The 19587-nt window shown below is 31.7% G+C and overlaps 1 protein-coding gene across 1 annotated transcript; it reads left to right on the forward strand.

Moving 5' to 3' along the window:
• Positions 1-546: 546 nt before the first annotated feature.
• LOC145316617 (putative phosphate permease HI_1604) lies at positions 547-19065 on the forward strand. Its single transcript, XM_080157262.1, has 19 exons — positions 547-694; positions 1116-1190; positions 1825-1884; positions 2533-2638; positions 3011-3108; positions 4074-4175; positions 4420-4543; positions 5349-5413; positions 6289-6341; positions 7762-7807; positions 8731-8836; positions 10026-10122; positions 10603-10759; positions 10948-11039; positions 16086-16192; positions 16534-16628; positions 17069-17113; positions 17929-18009; positions 18303-19065. Exons 1-19 carry the CDS (start codon positions 604-606, stop codon positions 18392-18394), a joined length of 1692 nt encoding a protein of 563 aa, XP_080013388.1. The 5' UTR covers positions 547-603; the 3' UTR covers positions 18395-19065.
• Positions 19066-19587: the final 522 nt, after the last annotated feature.

Here is a 19587-nt window from a genome sequence, read left to right on the forward strand (position 1 = left end):
TGTTCTTCTAGCTTCAAAAATAAGAAAATTAGAGCTAAAAATTTAAATTTATTTAAAATTTTAAAAAGCAGGGATTTTTGTTTGAAAATATAAAAGATTATATTGCCGGATATCCTGCCCAAACCTAATGAAAAGTATTACATTCATAAATGAAATAAAAAGTGTTGCTTTTTACTTTCATTCAAAAGGTGTTTAAGTAAAGGTGTTTTGGCACTGTTATTGTATCAAATTACTAGCGTCTTTATCCTAGGCTTGTCAATAGAGGTGCATAGAATTTGCTTTAAAACCCACTTGTAAAAATATACCAAGCTTCCCTTAAACGGACGATCAAATTGGCCAATTTTTTTATATAATTTGTTGTCATAGCTTTACTTCTATACCTATTTATATAATAAGCAACAAAAACGCTTTTTGACCCAAATGTTTTATAAGGTAAACTACTGCAATTAGATATTGTGAAAAGTGAAAAATAAATATTTTAGAATTTTTTTTAGGAAAAACATACATGCATTTTTAGTTTTTTTAAATGGAATGTGAGCATAAAAGAGAGCATATAAAAGGTATAAAGAGTATTTTCAGAAAAGGATTATTTGTTAATTTAAAATGGAGGGAAGTTTTTTCCCACAGGATGAAGTTTGGAGCCTTGTGCTTTATTATTTTCATAATAATTTTGGTCTCCAGATGTTGGTTGCAGGTACTTCATTTGTATTTGTGATTAATTAAATTTCTAACGTATATTCCACCGAGATGGACTAATATTGGCATAACTTCGCAAATTGAAAATCTACTATACAATTAAAAAAGTCTTTCTAAAAGAAAATTACTTCACAAACTTTTAAAAACATTTTAATAAATTAAAAATGAGGGAGGGGGGTAGTTTTTCGTATTTTTTACCTTATAAGGTTAGGTTTTATTGGGTACATGATAGTAACACATAGTTAAGTCACTTCAGACTACCCTTTCCTCCCCATTTTAAAGTGATTTCAAAATAAAGAAGGGTGGGGAGGGGGGTATCTTTGCTTTTTTGGAGGACTCTTCTGCAGGGAACATTACCTTTTAAAATTCAAAAGTCGTAAGTTTTATGAAAATTAATCTTTTATTTTATCTGATTGAAGGTGTTGTAATTTCATTTATCTTGAGTTTTGCGGTTGGAGCAAATGATTCAGCCAATTCATGGGGTACCTCAGTGGGTAAGTATTCTATTTATTGAAGTAACATTTGCATTTGCTTTTACAACAGCTTTTATTTCAATTATTTATCCAACACAAATTACAGTGATGAATTCTACCAATGTTATCCAGTTTTCAGCCATTTTTACTGGTTTTTACAAGATTACATATTGTAACAATGGGCCTTTTCTAGATATAAACTATGTGTGTGAAATAATACTTTAATTCTTTTACCCTTGAATTAATCTAATCTTATCTTAAAGTTCAGCAGAGATATCATTCAGAATATGATATTACACATGTAAACAAAGGTCTATACATCTTTCAGGGATATAAGGATAGGTTCAATGGAAAAATAAATCATTCAGAATATGATATTACACATGTAAACATAGGTCTAATTCTATAGATCTTTCAGAGATATAGGGATAGGTTTAAAGTAACGAGGGAGTTTTTGTTTTCAATATTTGATAAACACATGTGAACATATTTCTTATCTGGGATAGGTCAATTGATGATAAAATAAACTTTCCTTACTATTTAAAATGTTGTTATAAATTAATGGGAGAAGTTTTATTGTGTATTTAAAAACCTCCCATTGTCTTCACCCTCCCTATTATTAATTGTAAACTATTTATTTGAAAATGTGTTTCAGGTGCTGGTACTATTTCTCTGGGATGGGTTTATTTTCTTGGAGGACTCATGGAAACTATAGGTAAGTAAAAGAATTATTCTTTTAAGAGAAGCTTTTCTATAATTAAGGGAGGTCCTTCCGTCCGTATGTTCTTTAAAGATAGCTGTGATTTTTAATTTAGGCATGTTAGAATTGTACAAAAATTAGGTAAACTTTTGAAAGTTTAGCGACTCTCTAATCAATACTGTATGACCATTTAAATCATGTTAATTTTTAACTTTTTGTCAACAATAATCAAAGTATCTCTATGATCAAGTCTTTAAAATGTAAGTATGTCATTGCCTGTATTGGGTATCCTGCATTCAAGTAATTTGTGATAAATTTCTTTTATTTTTTGTTTGGAATTATAAATGTTATAAAGAATGCTGTTATAAATGTTGTTTAAGGAAAAGATTATGTATATGTAAAAAATTTAGTTGAAAAGGGACACAAAATGTTATTCTCTAAATTGAGTTTTGCTATATGCTTTGCAAATATTTTTCCTTTGAAAATAAGATTATGCAAATTTTGAGTTTACCAATAACATTCAATAAATCACACCCCTCCTTAAAAATAGAATTAAAAAGTAAAAGAAAAGTAAACTCATTTCATAGATACACCCAAAACCCACCCAAAAGAAAAAGCTTGAACGTCCTTGTAATAATGAATATGGTTGTAATACCAATGTAGGTGCTACACTGTTGTCTGGAGATGTTATAAAGAAGGTTGTTAATGGAATAGTAAATATGGATGCATACAGATCAAACAAGACAGCCATAATTGCTAACTGGACAAGGCATAACTAGATATTCAAAAAATATATGTTTACTTCCAAAAAATTTCATATAAAAGAAGTGTAGGGAGGAAGTAATATGGGGGAAATATCCTTAAAAATTTTCTTAAAATGTACTATATTTTACTTCCCCCCGGCCCCCCCTCAACCTCTAAAAGAGCTAAATTACCTTCTTATTGATTATTTACCCCCCCCCCCCCCAAAAAAAAAAACTTACTTGAAAGTTCTCACACAAGAACGATTAGGTCGAAGAACTTAGTTTGGGGTATTTTTCAAATGGTAGAATTTAAGACTAATCAATTGTTCTCAATTGCTAAAATTCAGTTTTTGATCACAACTTTTCAACAATTAACTTGATACGCCTTACCGTGACAGTGAGATGACGGAGGCAGGCTGGAACGGCCAGGTACAAGCGGATCACTTGCTGTATGATGAGAAACTACTCGTCATTGGATGCATGTCTGTCATGCTAGGTAGGTTGATCCTTATATAAAAGTAACAGTATGTCTCTGTGTGTGTTTGTGTGTGTGTCTGTCTGTATTTACCGAATTATCTCGCTAACCACTGAACTGATATAGTTTTCCTTTACAGTGAAGCTTCTCATAAGTCCTGGGAATGGTTATTATTATTTTGGCGAAGTGAGTGCCACCATTCTCCTTAGAGATATCGCCCCTAGAAAAAATGTCCCCCTATAAACTTAAGCCAGGAAAAGAAAATAGATAGATATGGCATAATAAAAGTAGATTGAAATGATAGAAAGATAATTTATGGATGACTTGTATATTGTTTCACTTTTTAATTGAATAATTTTCAGAATATTCACAACGCTGTAATTTGATTTTCAAGTGCAATCGCATTTTGACAAATATATGTAGACACAATAATAATATCTAAAAATATAAATATCAGTATACATTCTTTTTGTATGCTTTATGAAGATTTAAAAGTAAAATAAATTCTTTTGCAAATTCTCGAAAAAAAAATCGTTTTGGTTCCAAACTACTTGACATTTCCTTACAATAAATTTTATCTGTTATTAATTTCAATATTAAATTTTTCAATTACTAAAATAATAAAGTTCTCTTTTAAAGTTTTTATGCAGCTTAATAAAATAAGTAAAATATGTGGGCTACAATCATCTACTCAGCATCTACTTTCTTGTCAATAACAATTTAGTTTTCAATTGAACAATTCACTTTTTCTTTAGTTTTATACAAAAAAAAATATTTATTAAATCCCGCATTTTGCCACATTACAACCAATAACACAGCTTTCTCACCAACGCCTGATTGTAGTTTTTACGGAAAAAAAGTATTTTTGGGTCATCGAAGTCCGGCAGAACAAAACCTCACAGAGCGTCAAACTGTTTGATATCAAAAAATGTTTTAAAAAGCAAAATAGTATTTCTAAATCCATAAAATTTATAATGAAATTGAAGGTAGTGGAATATGGCAGCTTATCGCCTCATTTTTCTCCTGGCCAGTAGCTGGAACCCATTGTATTATTTTTGGTCTTCTCGGCTTTACTGTTACAGCTAAAGGTAATAAGATTTCATTTAGCATCTTAAAAAATTGACATACATAACATTTATATTTCAAATCTCATTTCTTCCTTTTTTTCTCTTTTTCAAAAACTGAAAATGATTTAAAATCTACCTCCTATCCTTTCGTATAAAGAAATAAGTTTTTTAACAAAACTGGTTTTAATCTTAACAATTTTTATTTGAATATATGCGGAAAGTGATGCGACAAATAACTATTATAAAACAATTAATTCTTATTTAGGATCCGATGGAATAGCGAATAGTGAAGAATTAGTCCAGATAGTTTATATGCTACTCGTGTCTGTACTTATAGCTTTGGTCGGCACTGCTCTTCTATATTATCCACTTTATAAATACTGTATCAGGTAAATTTTGATTTTTAAAAACATAGAAATGGGTTCTTAAAGGTGTAGCTTGTCTGAATTTTCAAAGTTAAGGGCTTCTTCCCTAATTAAGTTAGAAAGGGGACCTAAGTGTTAAAAATTATGATAAGTTTTATTAGAAATGAAACTTTTTTATAATTATACTAGCGGATTCGCCCCTAGCCTCTAGGGGCTATGCCCTAAGAGGTTGGATCAAACTAATTTTTCGTATTTTAGATTTAAAAGATAAATTTTTAAAAAAGGTTTTTTATATGAGGGGGGGGGGGGATTTTTTTTTTACATCGTTCTACTTTGTATTATAGAAATGGGGAAAAGTGAATTATCATCTGCAATTGAATTTAGATAGCAAAAAAATTTTGAGAATAAACCCTATACCAATGAGCGTCAAGTATTTAATTTACATGGTCCGTCAGTCTATCGCGTCGGTAATGTCCTGACGGAAAAATTGGATTTACTCCGCTACTATTCCAGATAGACGGTTGATTTTTTCGGTTAAAGATTTTCCTGATTGTATAGCATCTACTCTATATTTCTTTTCATCGGTCAGTCTATCTAAAATTCTCTAGAGGATTGTCTGCCTGTCTATAGGAAATGTTTTTTTTTTAAATTTTCTTAGCTGTTATTAAAGGTAAACCCCTGATCTTTTTAGTAAACATTAGATTTTCTTTCATTTGCTACGCTATTCTTATTTTTTTAATTCCAAAGTTTCACTACTTATGGATGTTGTCATCCTTGTTTTTATCAATATATCCAAGAAAACTTTGTCACTAATTTAATTATTTTTCAGGTCTGAGTCTCCGTTTGTTGGGAAAAACAGATTTGTTTTTGCTATTCTCACAGGATTTTCGATAGGTATTATTAGATTAATTATCTGTAGAGATAAAAACAAGGATGACAACATCCATAAGTAAAGATGTACAAAAAAAACTATGGATAGGAATACCGACAAGGAGACTTAAATAGCATTTGATAAAATCAAGAATATAAGTATATTCGCGGAAAAAAATCACGAAATCTCTATAATTTATTTCAAAATGTTTAGATTTCTATTGACTAATTTTTTGAGGAATAACTGACAGACCGACGGAAAAAGTAAATTATATACTGGATGCCCATTCCTATTGAAAATCTTCACAAAAAATCAGCCGTCTATCTTGAAGTTTCCATTTGTTTCAACAAATTTTTAAATTCATTTCTGCATTAAACTCATTTGAATTTCTTGCTTTTTCGAACATTTGGTCTTTATTTTATTATGCAGATCTTGTTTCAGCCTCTTTGAATCATTAAATTTTAGAATTGCTTTTCTAATTTTCATTCGAATCCGGTGGATAGGAACCGGTTTCTTCCATACGAAAAAAAAACTATGTCTAGCATCGTATTATATCCAGAATTCTACGAATATAAAAATGTACAATAATAAGATTAAAACCAGTTTTTTAGCCCGTGCCTTCGGCACCTAGGGACTAAAAAAACTAGTTTTAATCTTATAATTGTACATTCTATATCCGCGGAACGCTGTTTATAATACGATGAAAGAAATAACTATTAAAATTTAGAAAGTTTTTGGTTATATAATACGGTTATTTTGTAAGTTCTCTAGTAATTTATTTATGTTTTGTAACTAGTTTTCTCAATTCTTAACTATTACTTTGTTATTAACTTTAATTATATTTTACTCAAAAACTATGTAGCTATGCCTCTTGTGGATATAATTATCCTTGTTTTAGGTATTCCTGTAGCATTTGTGTTATTACAGACCAACAAAGCTTTTCATATATTCAGGAATAAATGCAATGGTTTATTATCTATTAATTAAATAATTATAAAAGAGACGATGTTTAGTTATTGGAGTAAAAAAAAATTATTTTGGTAATAATAGTTGTGGAATAAATCTATAAGTATAGATGTATAATCGAGACTACTACATGGATCCAGTGTTGGGGACCTTTTCATCTGCTAGCAAATTGCTTTTTGATCTTCAGTAGCGTCTTTGCTGTGTTAATATTTCCTTCTTTATTGGCTGTTATTCAAAGACACAATTGAAAGTCGGCACAGGGTCCCCTCTCTATTGTTTTATTTTAATAATTGTGGAGAAACATGATCACTCATTTACATATCTTATTTAGACATACTTTTTTTATGTCTATTTTAACGGTAAATAGTTCAGGCAATCACATTATAATATGATAAATACAGTTTAAAAATTATTACTATTTTTCATCAAAATTGCTAAACTTGTTCATATACTATTGTCTCAACCATGACACTTTGGTTGAGTATGACTTCCGAATTAGCGGGAAGTTCTCGAGATCTGTTGGCGAACATACAAACCCCCAATACCAGGAACCATCAAGTTTCAACAGCAGGTTTGAATATAGATTTATTGATGAAATTATTTCAAAGTCCTGAAATTACAAAATCAATTAGTTCATAATTCCAGTTATTTATAACCACGTAATCTTAATTGCTTTTTAAAAATCATTTTTCTCTACGGTTAAGAATCTTTGGAAACTTTGGCTTTAAAGGAAAATTATTTGGTTTAATAAATCATTGTTAAATGCAAAAATAAAGGCACATAAAAAATACTAAAACATATATTAATCATTATTAAGTTTCATGTTTAGCTGGCTAAAGCCTTTTTTTAAAACTACATATAATCGTCCTATACACCATTCTTCTTAATAAAAATAACAAATTCTACCTGAAGTTCTTATGGTTTCAAATCCCTGGTATACTAGGGTCGTTCACACACTATGAGACCACTGATAGGCCCAATTTTGTTCTCCGAAATCTTCACACACTCATATCTCATTCAAAAGTAACGAACGTGCGCATCAAAAAATATAAACAATCCATGCCGCGTCACATTATGAAAGGAAAGCCAAAAAAGACGACATTTGCGCTTAGTATTAGGATAATGATAAGGAATTAATTTCGAACTTGATAAACACAAAGCTTCCTCGAAAAGAGGTTACGACAACTATACTACATATAATGGAACAAATAAAAAAACATTTGAAAAAATAAAGAATGTAGTGTGTTTTGCTTTTTTAAATTTTTCTATTGTGAATGCTCACCAGACTTACGGACAAAGATCAAACAGCGAAGCAAAGAGACACTAATCTAAATAATTGTTCTCTATGGTTTATGCGGGATAAATGGTACAATTATTCTTATAAAAATTGCATGTTTAAAACTTTAGAAATGGTATTGTTGCTGTGGAGAATGAAAAACTTCTCATTTGTGGTAAGTAATTTTTTTTTATTTTCTGTATGACAATTTTATACATTATAAGAATTTTGTGCCATCTCTTTTCAAAATAATAGCGGATGCGCCTTTAGCACCTAGAGGCTTTTTTATTCAAATGGGAAAAAAGGGGTTAAAATTAGCCTTAGATCACCCCGAAACCTATGTAGATTTTTCCTCAAAAAAGAGAACTCAATCAGTTAAGTAGTTTTTGAAATCTTAAGTTTCACAAAGTGAAAACCATCCTACTTTAAATATTGGATATATTTACCAGCCCAACTGCTAAAAAACTATAGTACCACAAATAAATGTATATGTATAGATGTATAATCCAGACAACTACCTGGTCCAAGTGGTGGGGATCTTTTTTCATCTGATAGCAAATTGCTCACTTTTGCAGCGACTTGGTTGTGTTTCTATATCTGACGCAATGGCCCGTAGATTGAGTTACATATTGCTTTTCCCCCCTTTATTCTTTTATTTTAAAATACCATACATATAGTTTTTTTTGCATTTCTGTGAATTATTTCACGTAAGGAAGTTAACTGATGTGTTTCCTGTTGCTGTTACATGTTACAATGAAAATAAATTGAGTTTGTTTATTTTGGTATACTCTACTATTAATTTTTCATACATATATTAGGTTTTTAGGGGTGTGGAGGGTTTCCTTAACACACCGAATTTTGTATATTTTATAAGCATTTTTATTTATATGATGAGAGCAGGAACGTGATTGAATTTTAAGGTCAATTAACATAAATTCAACCTTAAAAGACTAAAGAGCTTAGGCTTCCCAATGTATAACTTATGGCATACAAATGTTAATCAGTAAAAAATATCACGCCCCCCTTCCTATCCCCTAGGCACGCGCTTTGGGTTATAGTGTATCTATCATTTTTAAAAAATTCTCTTGTTTTTTTCAGGCATCGGATTTGTGGTTTCTTTGTTTGTCTCTGTATTTGCAGTTTTTGTTCTCTTTCCGAGGTTGAAGACTATGACAGGCAGCTTCGCACTTACAATTGACGTCAGGTAGTGTCCATATTTAGTTTCAGTAGGCCCGCTACTTTTTAAATAATGTAATTGGTTTTTCGGAGTTTTGTTTTCGTTACCTAAAGACAAATTTTTAGTTAGCTACTCTATAATTCAAACTGTTCGTATGAAACATTTAGGAGAATTGATATTTTCTCGGCTTCTATTTAAGATAGACAGCTAAATATTGTGTGAAGATTCCTATGCCAATAAGCATCCAGTATATGTCCGTTTGTCTGTTGGTCAAACTACTAATGAAAGAATGTAAAGAGTAGAAAGATATTTATTGCAAATAGGATTATAGAAAAGCTTATAATAGAATTATAAAAAATATACAATATTTTTTCATGCCAAGTAAATAAAGTTTTTTGAATAATCTACATATAATGAGATAAGTAAGGAGAGCTTGTAGAATAAAAGGATCTACTGCAGTTCACGGTAAAATATTGCTGATAACGAATATTGCTAAAAATCTATGAATATTAAAGGCTGCTAGCTGCCAAAGGGCTGAACGTACAGATCATACCCGCACACCATTTTAAGCGGTATAAGAAGGCCTACAAATAATCTGGAATAGCCAAGATCCAATTATGCACAGGGAAAGCTTCACTGAAGAAAAAAACGCGTAAAATAGGCCTTTTTCGCGCATTTCTCTGCACTGCGAGATAATTATGCATTATTGATTTATGGCTACTCCAGATTATTTGTAGGCCTTCTTTTGCCGCTTAAAACAGTGTGTGGCATGATCTATACGTTCAGCCGTTTGGCAGCTAGCAGCCTTTAAAATTCATAGATTTTTGGCAATATTCGTTACCAGCAATATTTTACCGTGAACTGCAGTAGATCCGAATAAAAATTTTATCCTATAAACCCCAAGAAAGTGAATTCTTTAGTCAGGTGATTCATCATATCAAACTAGTGGTAGTTATCAGAGAGATAGAGAGGGGACAATGGGCTCTTTATTACCCTAGTCCCCAAAGTTATATAATAACGTTTTCTTATTCGTTGGCTTAACATCTTTGGAGACTTTTAATGAATCTTGATTTGTTGCTTTATAAAGTTCAGTGTTCAAACGTTTCAACCACTTATTTTAATTTACATATGGGGTAATCATCATGGGCTATTGTCTTAACCCTTTAAATCTCTGGGTAGGTAGTAATAGTTATCTAATAAATATTTTTTGCTTAAGAAAATGGGCTGCAGACAAGTTGACTAAAAAATGTTGTGATGGGACAACTTTAAATCAAAACAACCAGTGTGGAGAGGGTAAACTACACAGTATAAAGGTAAATATTTTAAAATACGTTAGTCTGTCTGTCTATCTATCTGTCTGACACAAAGACACACCCTTCTAAATTGGCAGAGACGCAATCACTCATATACACACCCAACCACCAAGCCTTGAACACCAAAAAAATAATGACTTCTTATTTTATCCATATATATTATTATGTATTAAAACCGATTTTGGCTTAATTAAAAATCAAACACTTAATAGAAAGCAAGTACGAACGAATAGATGAATGGATAAAAGAATTAAAAGTTATAATATGAAAATTGTTTTAAAATAATTCCCTACCTTGAAAATAGAATAATCTTTTCATATTAGAAAGTTTTAATGTAATATAAAGTTAAAATTCTTTTGACATAATTCCTTCAGCTTAAAATATATTTACATTAATTCTATTTCAAAGATACTTGTTTTTTGTCTTTAAAACAAGTTAACAAAAACATTTAGTTATAATAACTAAAGATACTTATTTCAGACAATTGGACATTCTTCTAAACATAAGATGCACAACATTGACCTGGATCCAAAGAATGGAGACGGTGCTGTCCAGCAGCTGGACACAACATCTGTACCTGTGACACCTGCCAAGGAAGATCCTCCAGAAATTATCAGAATCTTCAGACCCTTGCAAAGTAAATATTTAACAATAACGTTAATTTCTACACAAGTTCGATTAGAGTTTCGTGGAGATGGGTTGGGAGGTGTTAACCCCCCCATGCAAAAATGTGACGTGAAAACTCTTCAAAACACCCCAACAAAATAATATGCAGCGCACGCGCTTTTTTTTTATAATTTCGAATTGATTTGATGTTTTGTTTAGTTATATCAGCAATGACAAGTGCTCTAGTACACGGAGGAAATGATGTTGCTAACTGTATTGGTCCATTTGTTGTTATCAATCTAGTTTTTCAGGTATTATTCAGGAATAAGGTATAGCCCACAAGCGAAATAGATAATATTGGGGGGGAGGGGGGGGGGGATTCTTTTCAGCATTTCTTTTTCAGCTGCAAATCACGTATAGGTTTCGTGATTTTTTTCTCTCGAATTATTAATGTTGTTGGTATATAAGCTGGGTATATCAAGTTCTATAACAATATTATTTTTTATTCTTATCTATTTATAATTTTTATATTAATAATATCAGTGTCAATAGAAAATAAAAAAATATTCGTAAAAATATAGAGTCAAATGCTTTGATATAGTCAAACTGTCACATTATGTTGTAAAATATGGCGAGTCACCTAAAGAGTCCTTCCTGGAAGCAGCTTATAGTGCCTATAAAAACTGACGTCATACTTACCTACCATTCATCAATTAAAATGTATTGTATACTGCCTATCATTAGGCATTTGTATTGTAAGACGTCATTTTAAGCGGCTCCTTCTTATGAACTTAAAACACTTGAAAAAAAGATTGGATCATGGAAAGAAAACAAAGTCATTCCTTAATTAGGACAGAAGTCACCTTCCTAGGAAGGACATAAGTAGCTTCCCTTATGTGAGAATTTGTTAGATGAAGGGCATAACTTGTCTCCCTTAACAAAGATTTTGCAAGATGAAGGACATAAGTAGCCTCCCTTCACCACACAAAACCTAGCTTTTTGGTCCTTCACATAGCAAAATCTTGCATAAAATAGTTTATCTGTCCTTCACATAGCAAATTCTTGCAAAACATAGCATTTATGTCCTTCACATAGCAAATTCTTGCAAAACATAGCAAATTCTTGCAAATCATAGCAAATTCTTGCAAAACATAGCATTTATGTCCTTCACATAGCAAATTCTTGCAAAACATAGCAAATTCTTGCAAAACATAGCATTTATGTCCTTCACATAGCAAATTCTTGCAAAACATAGCAAATTCTTGCAAAACATAGCATTTATGTCCTTCACATAGCAAATTCTTGCAAAACATAGCAAATTCTTGCAAAACTTAGCATTTTTGTCCTTTACATAGCAAATTCTTGCAAAACATAGCAAATTCTTGCAAAACATAGCAAATTCTTGCAAAACATAGCAAATTCTTGCAAAACATAGCATTTATGTCCTTCACATAGCAAATTCTTGCAAAACATAGCAAATTCTTGCAAAACATAGCATTTATGTCCTTCTTATAGCAAATTCTTGCAAAACATAGCAAATTCTTGGAAAACTTAGCATTTATGTCCTTAACATAGCATTTTGGTCCTTCACATAGCAAAATCTCACAAAACATAGGTTTTTCTGACCTTTTTCTACCAGGAGATCAGAACTAAATCAGAACACACATAACAAGAGTTTTACATAATTTAACTCTGCATAAATTATGATAATTCATTATTATTACACCTCCCCCCCCCTATTTAAAATTTACCCCTGCATAAATTATGATAATTCTTTATTATTACCCCTCCCCCCCCCCCTATTTAAAATTTACCCCTGCATAAATTATGATAATTTATGCTGAGTTAAATGTACTGTTTAAACTTCTATCTAACAGGATATGAGAACTGGGAGGTTGTGACACAAAAGAGGCCAGCTATGGTGCCATGTAGGAAAAGTGGCATTGCATTCTAGGGCCTAAAAGGCGTCATAGCTGGCCCCTTTTCAGTCCATCATATGACATGGGAAGGAGGTTGAGGAGCATTTTATGCAGTCTAAATTCCCAAGAATACAATGCCACTTTTCCTACATGGCACCACCTCCCATGTCATATGATGGACACAAAAGAGGCCAGCTATGACGCCTTTTAAGAAAAGTGGCATAGCATAGTGGAATTTAGGCTGCATAAAATGCTCCTCAACCTCCTTCCCATGTCATATGATGGACTGGAAAGGGGCCAATTGAATAATTGTTAATCTGAATGTACTATGTAAACACTCTTGTTATGTGTGTTCTGATTAAGTTCTCATATCCTGTTAGATAGAAGTTCAAACAGTACATTTAACTCAGCATAAATTATCATAATTTATGCAGGGGTAAATTTTAAATAGGGGGGGGGGAGGGGTAATAATAAAGAATTATCATAATTTATGCAGGGGTAAATTTTAAATAGGGGGGGGGGAGGGGTAATAATAATGAATTATCATAATTTATGCAGAGTTAAATTATGTAAAACTCTTGTTATGTGTGTTCTGATTTAGTTCTGATCTCCTGGTAGAAAAAGGTCAGAAAAACCTATGTTTTGTGAGATTTTGCTATGTGAAGGACCAAAATGCTATGTTAAGGACAAAAATGCTAAGTTTTCCAAGAATTTGCTATGTTTTGCAAGAATTTGCTATGTGAAGGACATAAATGCTATGTTTTGCAAGAATTTGCTATGTTTTGCAAGAATTTGCTATGTGAAGGACATAAATGCTATGTTTTGCAAGAATTTGCTATGTTTTGCAAGAATTTGCTATGTTTTGCAAGAATTTGCTATGTTTTGCAAGAATTTGCTATGTTTTGCAAGAATTTGCTATGTGAAGGACATAAATGCTATGTTTTGTAAGAATTTGCTATGTTTTGCAAGAATTTGCTATGTGAAGGACATAAATGCTATGTTTTGCAAGAATTTGCTATGTTTTGCAAGAATTTGCTATGTGAAGGACATAAATGCTATGTTTTGCAAGAATTTGCTATGTTTTGCAAGAATTTGCTATGTGAAGGACATAAATGCTATGTTTTGCAAGAATTTGCTATGTTTTGCAAGAATTTGCTATGTGAAGGACATAAATGCTATGTTTTGCAAGAATTTGCTATGTGAAGGACATAAATGCTATGTTTTGCAAGAATTTGCTATGTTTTGCAAGAATTTGCTATGTTTTGCAAGAATTTGCTATGTGAAGGACATAAATGCTATGTTTTGTAAGAATTTGCTATGTTTTGCAAGAATTTGCTATGTGAAGGACATAAATGCTATGTTTTGCAAGAATTTGCTATGTTTTGCAAGAATTTGCTATGTGAAGGACATAAATGCTAAGTTTTGCAAGAATTTGCTATGTGAAGGACATAAATGCTATGTTTTGCAAGAATTTGCTATGTGAAGGACATAAATGCTATGTTTTGCAAGAATTTGCTATGTTTTGCAAGAATTTGCTATGTGAAGGACATAAATGCTATGTTTTGCAAGAATTTGCTATGTTTTGCAAGAATTTGCCATGTTTTGCAAGAATTTGCTATGTTTTGCAAGAATTTGCTATGTGAATGACAGAAATGCTATGTTTTGTGAGGTTTTGCTATGTGAAGGACAGAAAAGCTAAGTTTTGCAACTTGAAGGACATAAGCAGCCTTCCTAATGTAAGAATTTGTCAGACAAAGGACATAAGTCACCTCCCTTAAGTTAGATTTTGTTAGATGAAGGACATAAGTAGCCTTCCTTAGACCAATTTTCAGTGACTTCTGTCCTAATTAGGAATGACTTTGTTTTCTTTCCATGATCCAAAAGATTTTTTTTGAACCCGAGTAGGACAGATAATGAAAGGGAAGGCCCAATTCAAATAACCATATTATATTTTTTTTAAAGGGGGAGCATCAAATCTAAAACCCCCGCTTACTTAAATTTTGTTCAAAAATAAGGGGGGATTCATTGTTCGATAGGCAACTTCAAATTAAGTGTTAAAAAACGTAGTTGATAAATAAGCGTCAAAGAAATGGGAAAGCCCTGGAGGCTGGAGCCGTAATAACTATTTAAACTTTGCGAAAGAACCTTGAGTTCAAATTGTTTTTGGTGTATTCATGTATCTGCTAAAGTTTGAAATATGGTTCAATTTACTAAATTAATGCAGCAATCTTTACATAGTAATAAAACATTTTAGGAAGGTGTAGTATCTAGCAGGGGCGTCCAAGCTTTTTTTTTGGGGGGGGGTTAAAATTTTTTTAAGGGGGGGGGGGTAATTCGTTTTTTTTTTTTGGGGGGGGGGGTAAAATGGCGCGCGAAATCTGTTGGCAGGGGCAAATTTAGATTACCCCCCCCAAAATTTACCCCCGGGGTAAAATTTTTGGGGGGGGTAATTTAAATTTTATCTATAATACAAAGTAGAACGATGTCTGTCTGTCTGTCCGTCTATCTGTCTGTCCATCCGTCTGTCTGTCTGTCCGTCCCTTAAGATCTCGGTAACCACTGAACCGATCGGATTCTACTCTTCAGGGTATATATCTACTGGTCCTGTGGTGGTTTTAGGCTATATTCTTGGGGGGTGGGACATCCCCAACCCCCCCAAAAACAAAAAAAATCCCCCCCATTTTTTTTAAAATAGAAAGTAGTGGGGGCACCTTAGTGGGATACTTATTTTTTTTCTTCAAATTACCATTTGGGGCAAAGCCCCTTGAGGCTAGGGGCGAAGCCGCTAGTTTGATTTACTATCCTATTATATAAAGTAGCAAGCGTTTTTTGTCTGTCCCGAAGGATCTCTCTAACTGCTTAACCGATATTGTTCTTCTTTACAGTGAAGCTTCTTATAGGTCCTGGGAAGGTTTTAAACTTTTTTCAGGTAGGTTGTCTTTACCCCCCTCCCTCCAAAAACTATTTTTTTTACTCTTTTGAAACTCAAATTTAAAAAGGGAGGAGGTCAATTTTCCCATTCTACCTTAAGTGCCCCTAGAGGCTTCTTGGGGGGCGTAGCCGCTAGTCAAGCGAAGCGCGCAAAAATTTTTTTTATTAGAGATTTTTTATTTTGGGGGGGGTATTTACCCCCCCAAACAATTTTGGGGGGGTAAAATGAAAAAAAATTTGGGGGCACCCCCAAAATCGTTTAGGGGGGGGGGTAATCGCCCCATTACCCCCCCCCCCCCTTGGACGTCTATGGTATCTAGTAGTCAAAGTTTCAGCTCCTGGTATATCTCTCTATGTGTAGAGTCTATATTTCTATCTATATAGACATATTGATGTATAATTTAGGAAGGTGTAGTGTCTAGTAGTCAAAGTTTCAGCCCATGGTATATCTCTCTATGTGTAGAGTCTATATTTCTATCTATATAGACATATTGATGTATAATTTAGGAAGGTGTAGTGTCTAGTAGTCAAAGTTTCAGCCCATGGTATATCTCTCTATGGGGAGGCGCTGGTATTTCTATGGGTTTATTATTCTATGGCAAGAAAGTTATCATGTAAGTTTTATTTTATTTTATTTAGATTAAAAAAAACCATATTTAGTATTGAAGCTACTATATAACTATTAATAGGCTATTAATTGGTCAGTATATTTCTCGTTTTATTTTTGAATTACCCTTCAATATAAAGTACCTAATTTAAAAAATAAATAAATACAATGTAAAATATATTTTATTTATCTATTGTTAAATCGTTGAAATCCTTTTTTTAACGAAAGAAAATTTTCAACGCTTAACAGCTTCCGTTTATTTTGATTATATAGCTAGACGGACAAATGTACCTCTGTTGTAATTGTAGAGTAGGTATGTTACCAAAAATTAAACTCTGACTTATTTAGGACTGTAGGAAGTGGGATTAGTGAAATGACCCCTTCAAGAGGATTTTCTGTTGAATGGGTGGCTTCCCTCGTGGGTTTAGTTTTCACTGCAGCAGGTAACAATAATTTTACAATTCTTAAGCGAGGCTCGGCCGCCGTGTTTTAACCACCGGCAGCCTCAGGGAAATTGACGTTTTATAACTTAAAAAAAATCTCGTGAATGTATTAAATGGAAACTCGATATATTTAATATATTTTTTTAATTACTTAAACTAGTTTTAGTTCAGGGCTTATTTGCACGTCTGGCGAGCCATGCATTTAAGTATTAAATGTAATTTGTGCTATTTTGATAATTGAGAAATATCAATATTCTACTCAATAAAAATACAAAATCTGTGTATATTTATTTTATATAATGATACATTTATTTCTATTCATTCAGTTCTACAAGTGTTAATGTTCGCTTGTCCAACCGTTTTAGAGCTTTGCTTGTTTTGATTTTGTTATCCTTGTTATTATTTATTTCAATGTTTAAAAAAGTATATTTAATTTTTAGGTTTGATGATCTCAACAACTCATTGTAAAGTTGGTGGTGTTATAGGTAATTTTAATTTATTCAAGTTTAAGATTTTATGTTCTTTGATGTAAAATAGTGACATGGATTTGGACAAGGCTGCTATAGAAAAACTATTTTGTTCTATGATTTTTGAACGTATTTAAAGTTTTAAAAATGAACTGCAGTAAAAAATGAAAAATTAGGAATTATATCAAGTAATATATTATATTAATAAATGTTAGTTTCAACGAACTGAAAAGTTGTAGGAAATAATCCATGTACATTGTATCCCAAGTACTCTTGGCACTCTGATACATGTCTGGCCCCATATTTGAATTAATTGATTTTCAAAATTAAGTAATTAAAACCAGGGCTTGGCAGCTGTGGTTGCGGCTAAATGTGGCTGCAAGGACGTTTAACCCTTTTTTTTATTTGGAGTTTTGGGGGTATAAAATCTAAATAATTTTATTTAATAAATTCAAGTTTGAACGGATGGTATAATATGATATATTTAAAAAAAAATTGGTAATGCATATCCCCTTTTTGGCGTTCCTTTGTGGCTGTGAATACTGCCGAGCCCCGAGATAAGCAAACTTTAATTTAATGCATATGTAATTGCAAGATATTGCAAAAATCATAAAAATAAATGTTTCTTTTCTTTTAAAAATGTAACCGGACAAAGTGTCTCAAAAATCAGCCATATGACGTCAAAAAATGAAAGATTATCCATCTCTTTTTTAAGGAGTTTTCTTTCCAACATCTCCTTTTATCTCCCTCATTTTTATGACGTCACATGATTGATTTTAGAGACACTATGTCTTGTCACTTGCAAAATTCTTCCTCACTATTTTGATTTTTAGGGGCTGGTCTAATGCAAGGTTTAGTTGAAACTGGCTCTTTCAAAGATTCAGTCAAGTATGTCAACTTCAAGGTTCTTTCAGGTCAATATTTTTAATTATTTCAAATCAAATTGAGTGATGAGGGGATAATCGACCTCAGTTTTTTGTTTTAGTTTATAAATCAAAATATACTAAAATATGTTATAGGGAGTCTTTTTAATAGCGATTTCTTTTTTAGAGTTTGTAGTTTTTTCCTGTCATAAGATATTTTAATACCTTTCCTACACTGTAAAGGAGAACCATATCGGTTTTGTGGTACGCTTCACTCTAATAGACATTCTGTTACTTTTATATAAAAGAAACCTATCATGGACTGATTTTAAATATGTTTTTAGGCGTGTTGCTTTCCTGGGTGTTAACAATTCCAGCATCATTTGGTCTTACTTCCCTCGTCTTTCTATTTCTAAAATCTGTGCTTCTTAATTAATTCAAATATTGTGATTACATCTTTATTTCGCCGCCACAGCATATTTCCTATATTTACGTAAAAACAAATTAAATCTGTTTTTTTTATAAAACTTTTATATTTTGTCAATTGTAGTAGTTTTTACTTTTTATTGCATTTAATTATGTACTCTGATATTTGTTTTCTTTCCTATTATTTTAAATTATTTTCACCTTTTGTATTAGTGCTCCTAAAAATGTGAGTTATTTTTGTTTAAATTTTGTATATCTTGTATATATGTAAGTTATATGTGAATGTATTAAATCAATAGTCTAGTACTTTTAAATATGAAAGCAGGAGTATAATAGTTATTTATCGCATCTTATTATAAACAGCTTTTCGCGGATATAAAAGATAAAAACTAGTTTTGTTAGACCCGAAATGCCGAAGGCACGTGCTAGCAAAACAGGTTTAATATTATGATTGTACATTAAAATATTTGTAGAAAACTGGATATAATACGATGCTACACATAATTTTTCAGTATTGCTGAGAACCGGTTGTAATCTACCGGATATCAATCGGTTTCAAAGCGAAACTGGAAATGATTTTATATCAACCTTAAAGTTATTTTGATATTTATAAAGTAAAATATTTTTCTATATGTGTATTGTACCTATTGCAGCTATATAAAATATATATTTTTAAATGCATTGTGTATGTTTTTTGTTGAATTTTTAAAAGAAAACTCTAAAACAAGGATGACAACATCAATAAAAGCGAAGCTCTGAAACGATAGGAAAAACAAATAGTAACACTTGTATAGTGTCATAACGGAATAATCAGAATAATAAAAGTCAAACGAAACACAATTGAAAGTAAATCTGTTGAAAAACTGCTTAAATACAGGATAGTGTTTAAGGACATACTTACATTTTTAGGACTTGATTATAGAGATGTACATTATTGTCCTAGGAATCAGTGTTTCAAAAGTCAGACCAATCGGATAATTTTATCACATAAAAATTTGATGCTAAAAAAGTTAAAAAGCAACATGTTTAAAATGGACGTACGGACTTTCTGGTAACGATTATATGTAGAGTTGCTTCGCTTTCTAACTCGTACCTAACTCCTAAAGGAATCAGCATGCAAAGTTTGAAATCGATAGGACAATTCTAACATGCCAATATTAACGAAAAAAGCTATCCGTTACGTACGGACCGAACCTAATTATA

Source organism: Acartia tonsa, chromosome 1 (genome assembly GCF_053477335.1).
Source record: "Acartia tonsa isolate MP-2025a chromosome 1, ASM5347733v1, whole genome shotgun sequence".
In the NCBI taxonomy this organism is placed as follows: Eukaryota; Metazoa; Arthropoda; class Copepoda; order Calanoida; family Acartiidae; genus Acartia; species Acartia tonsa.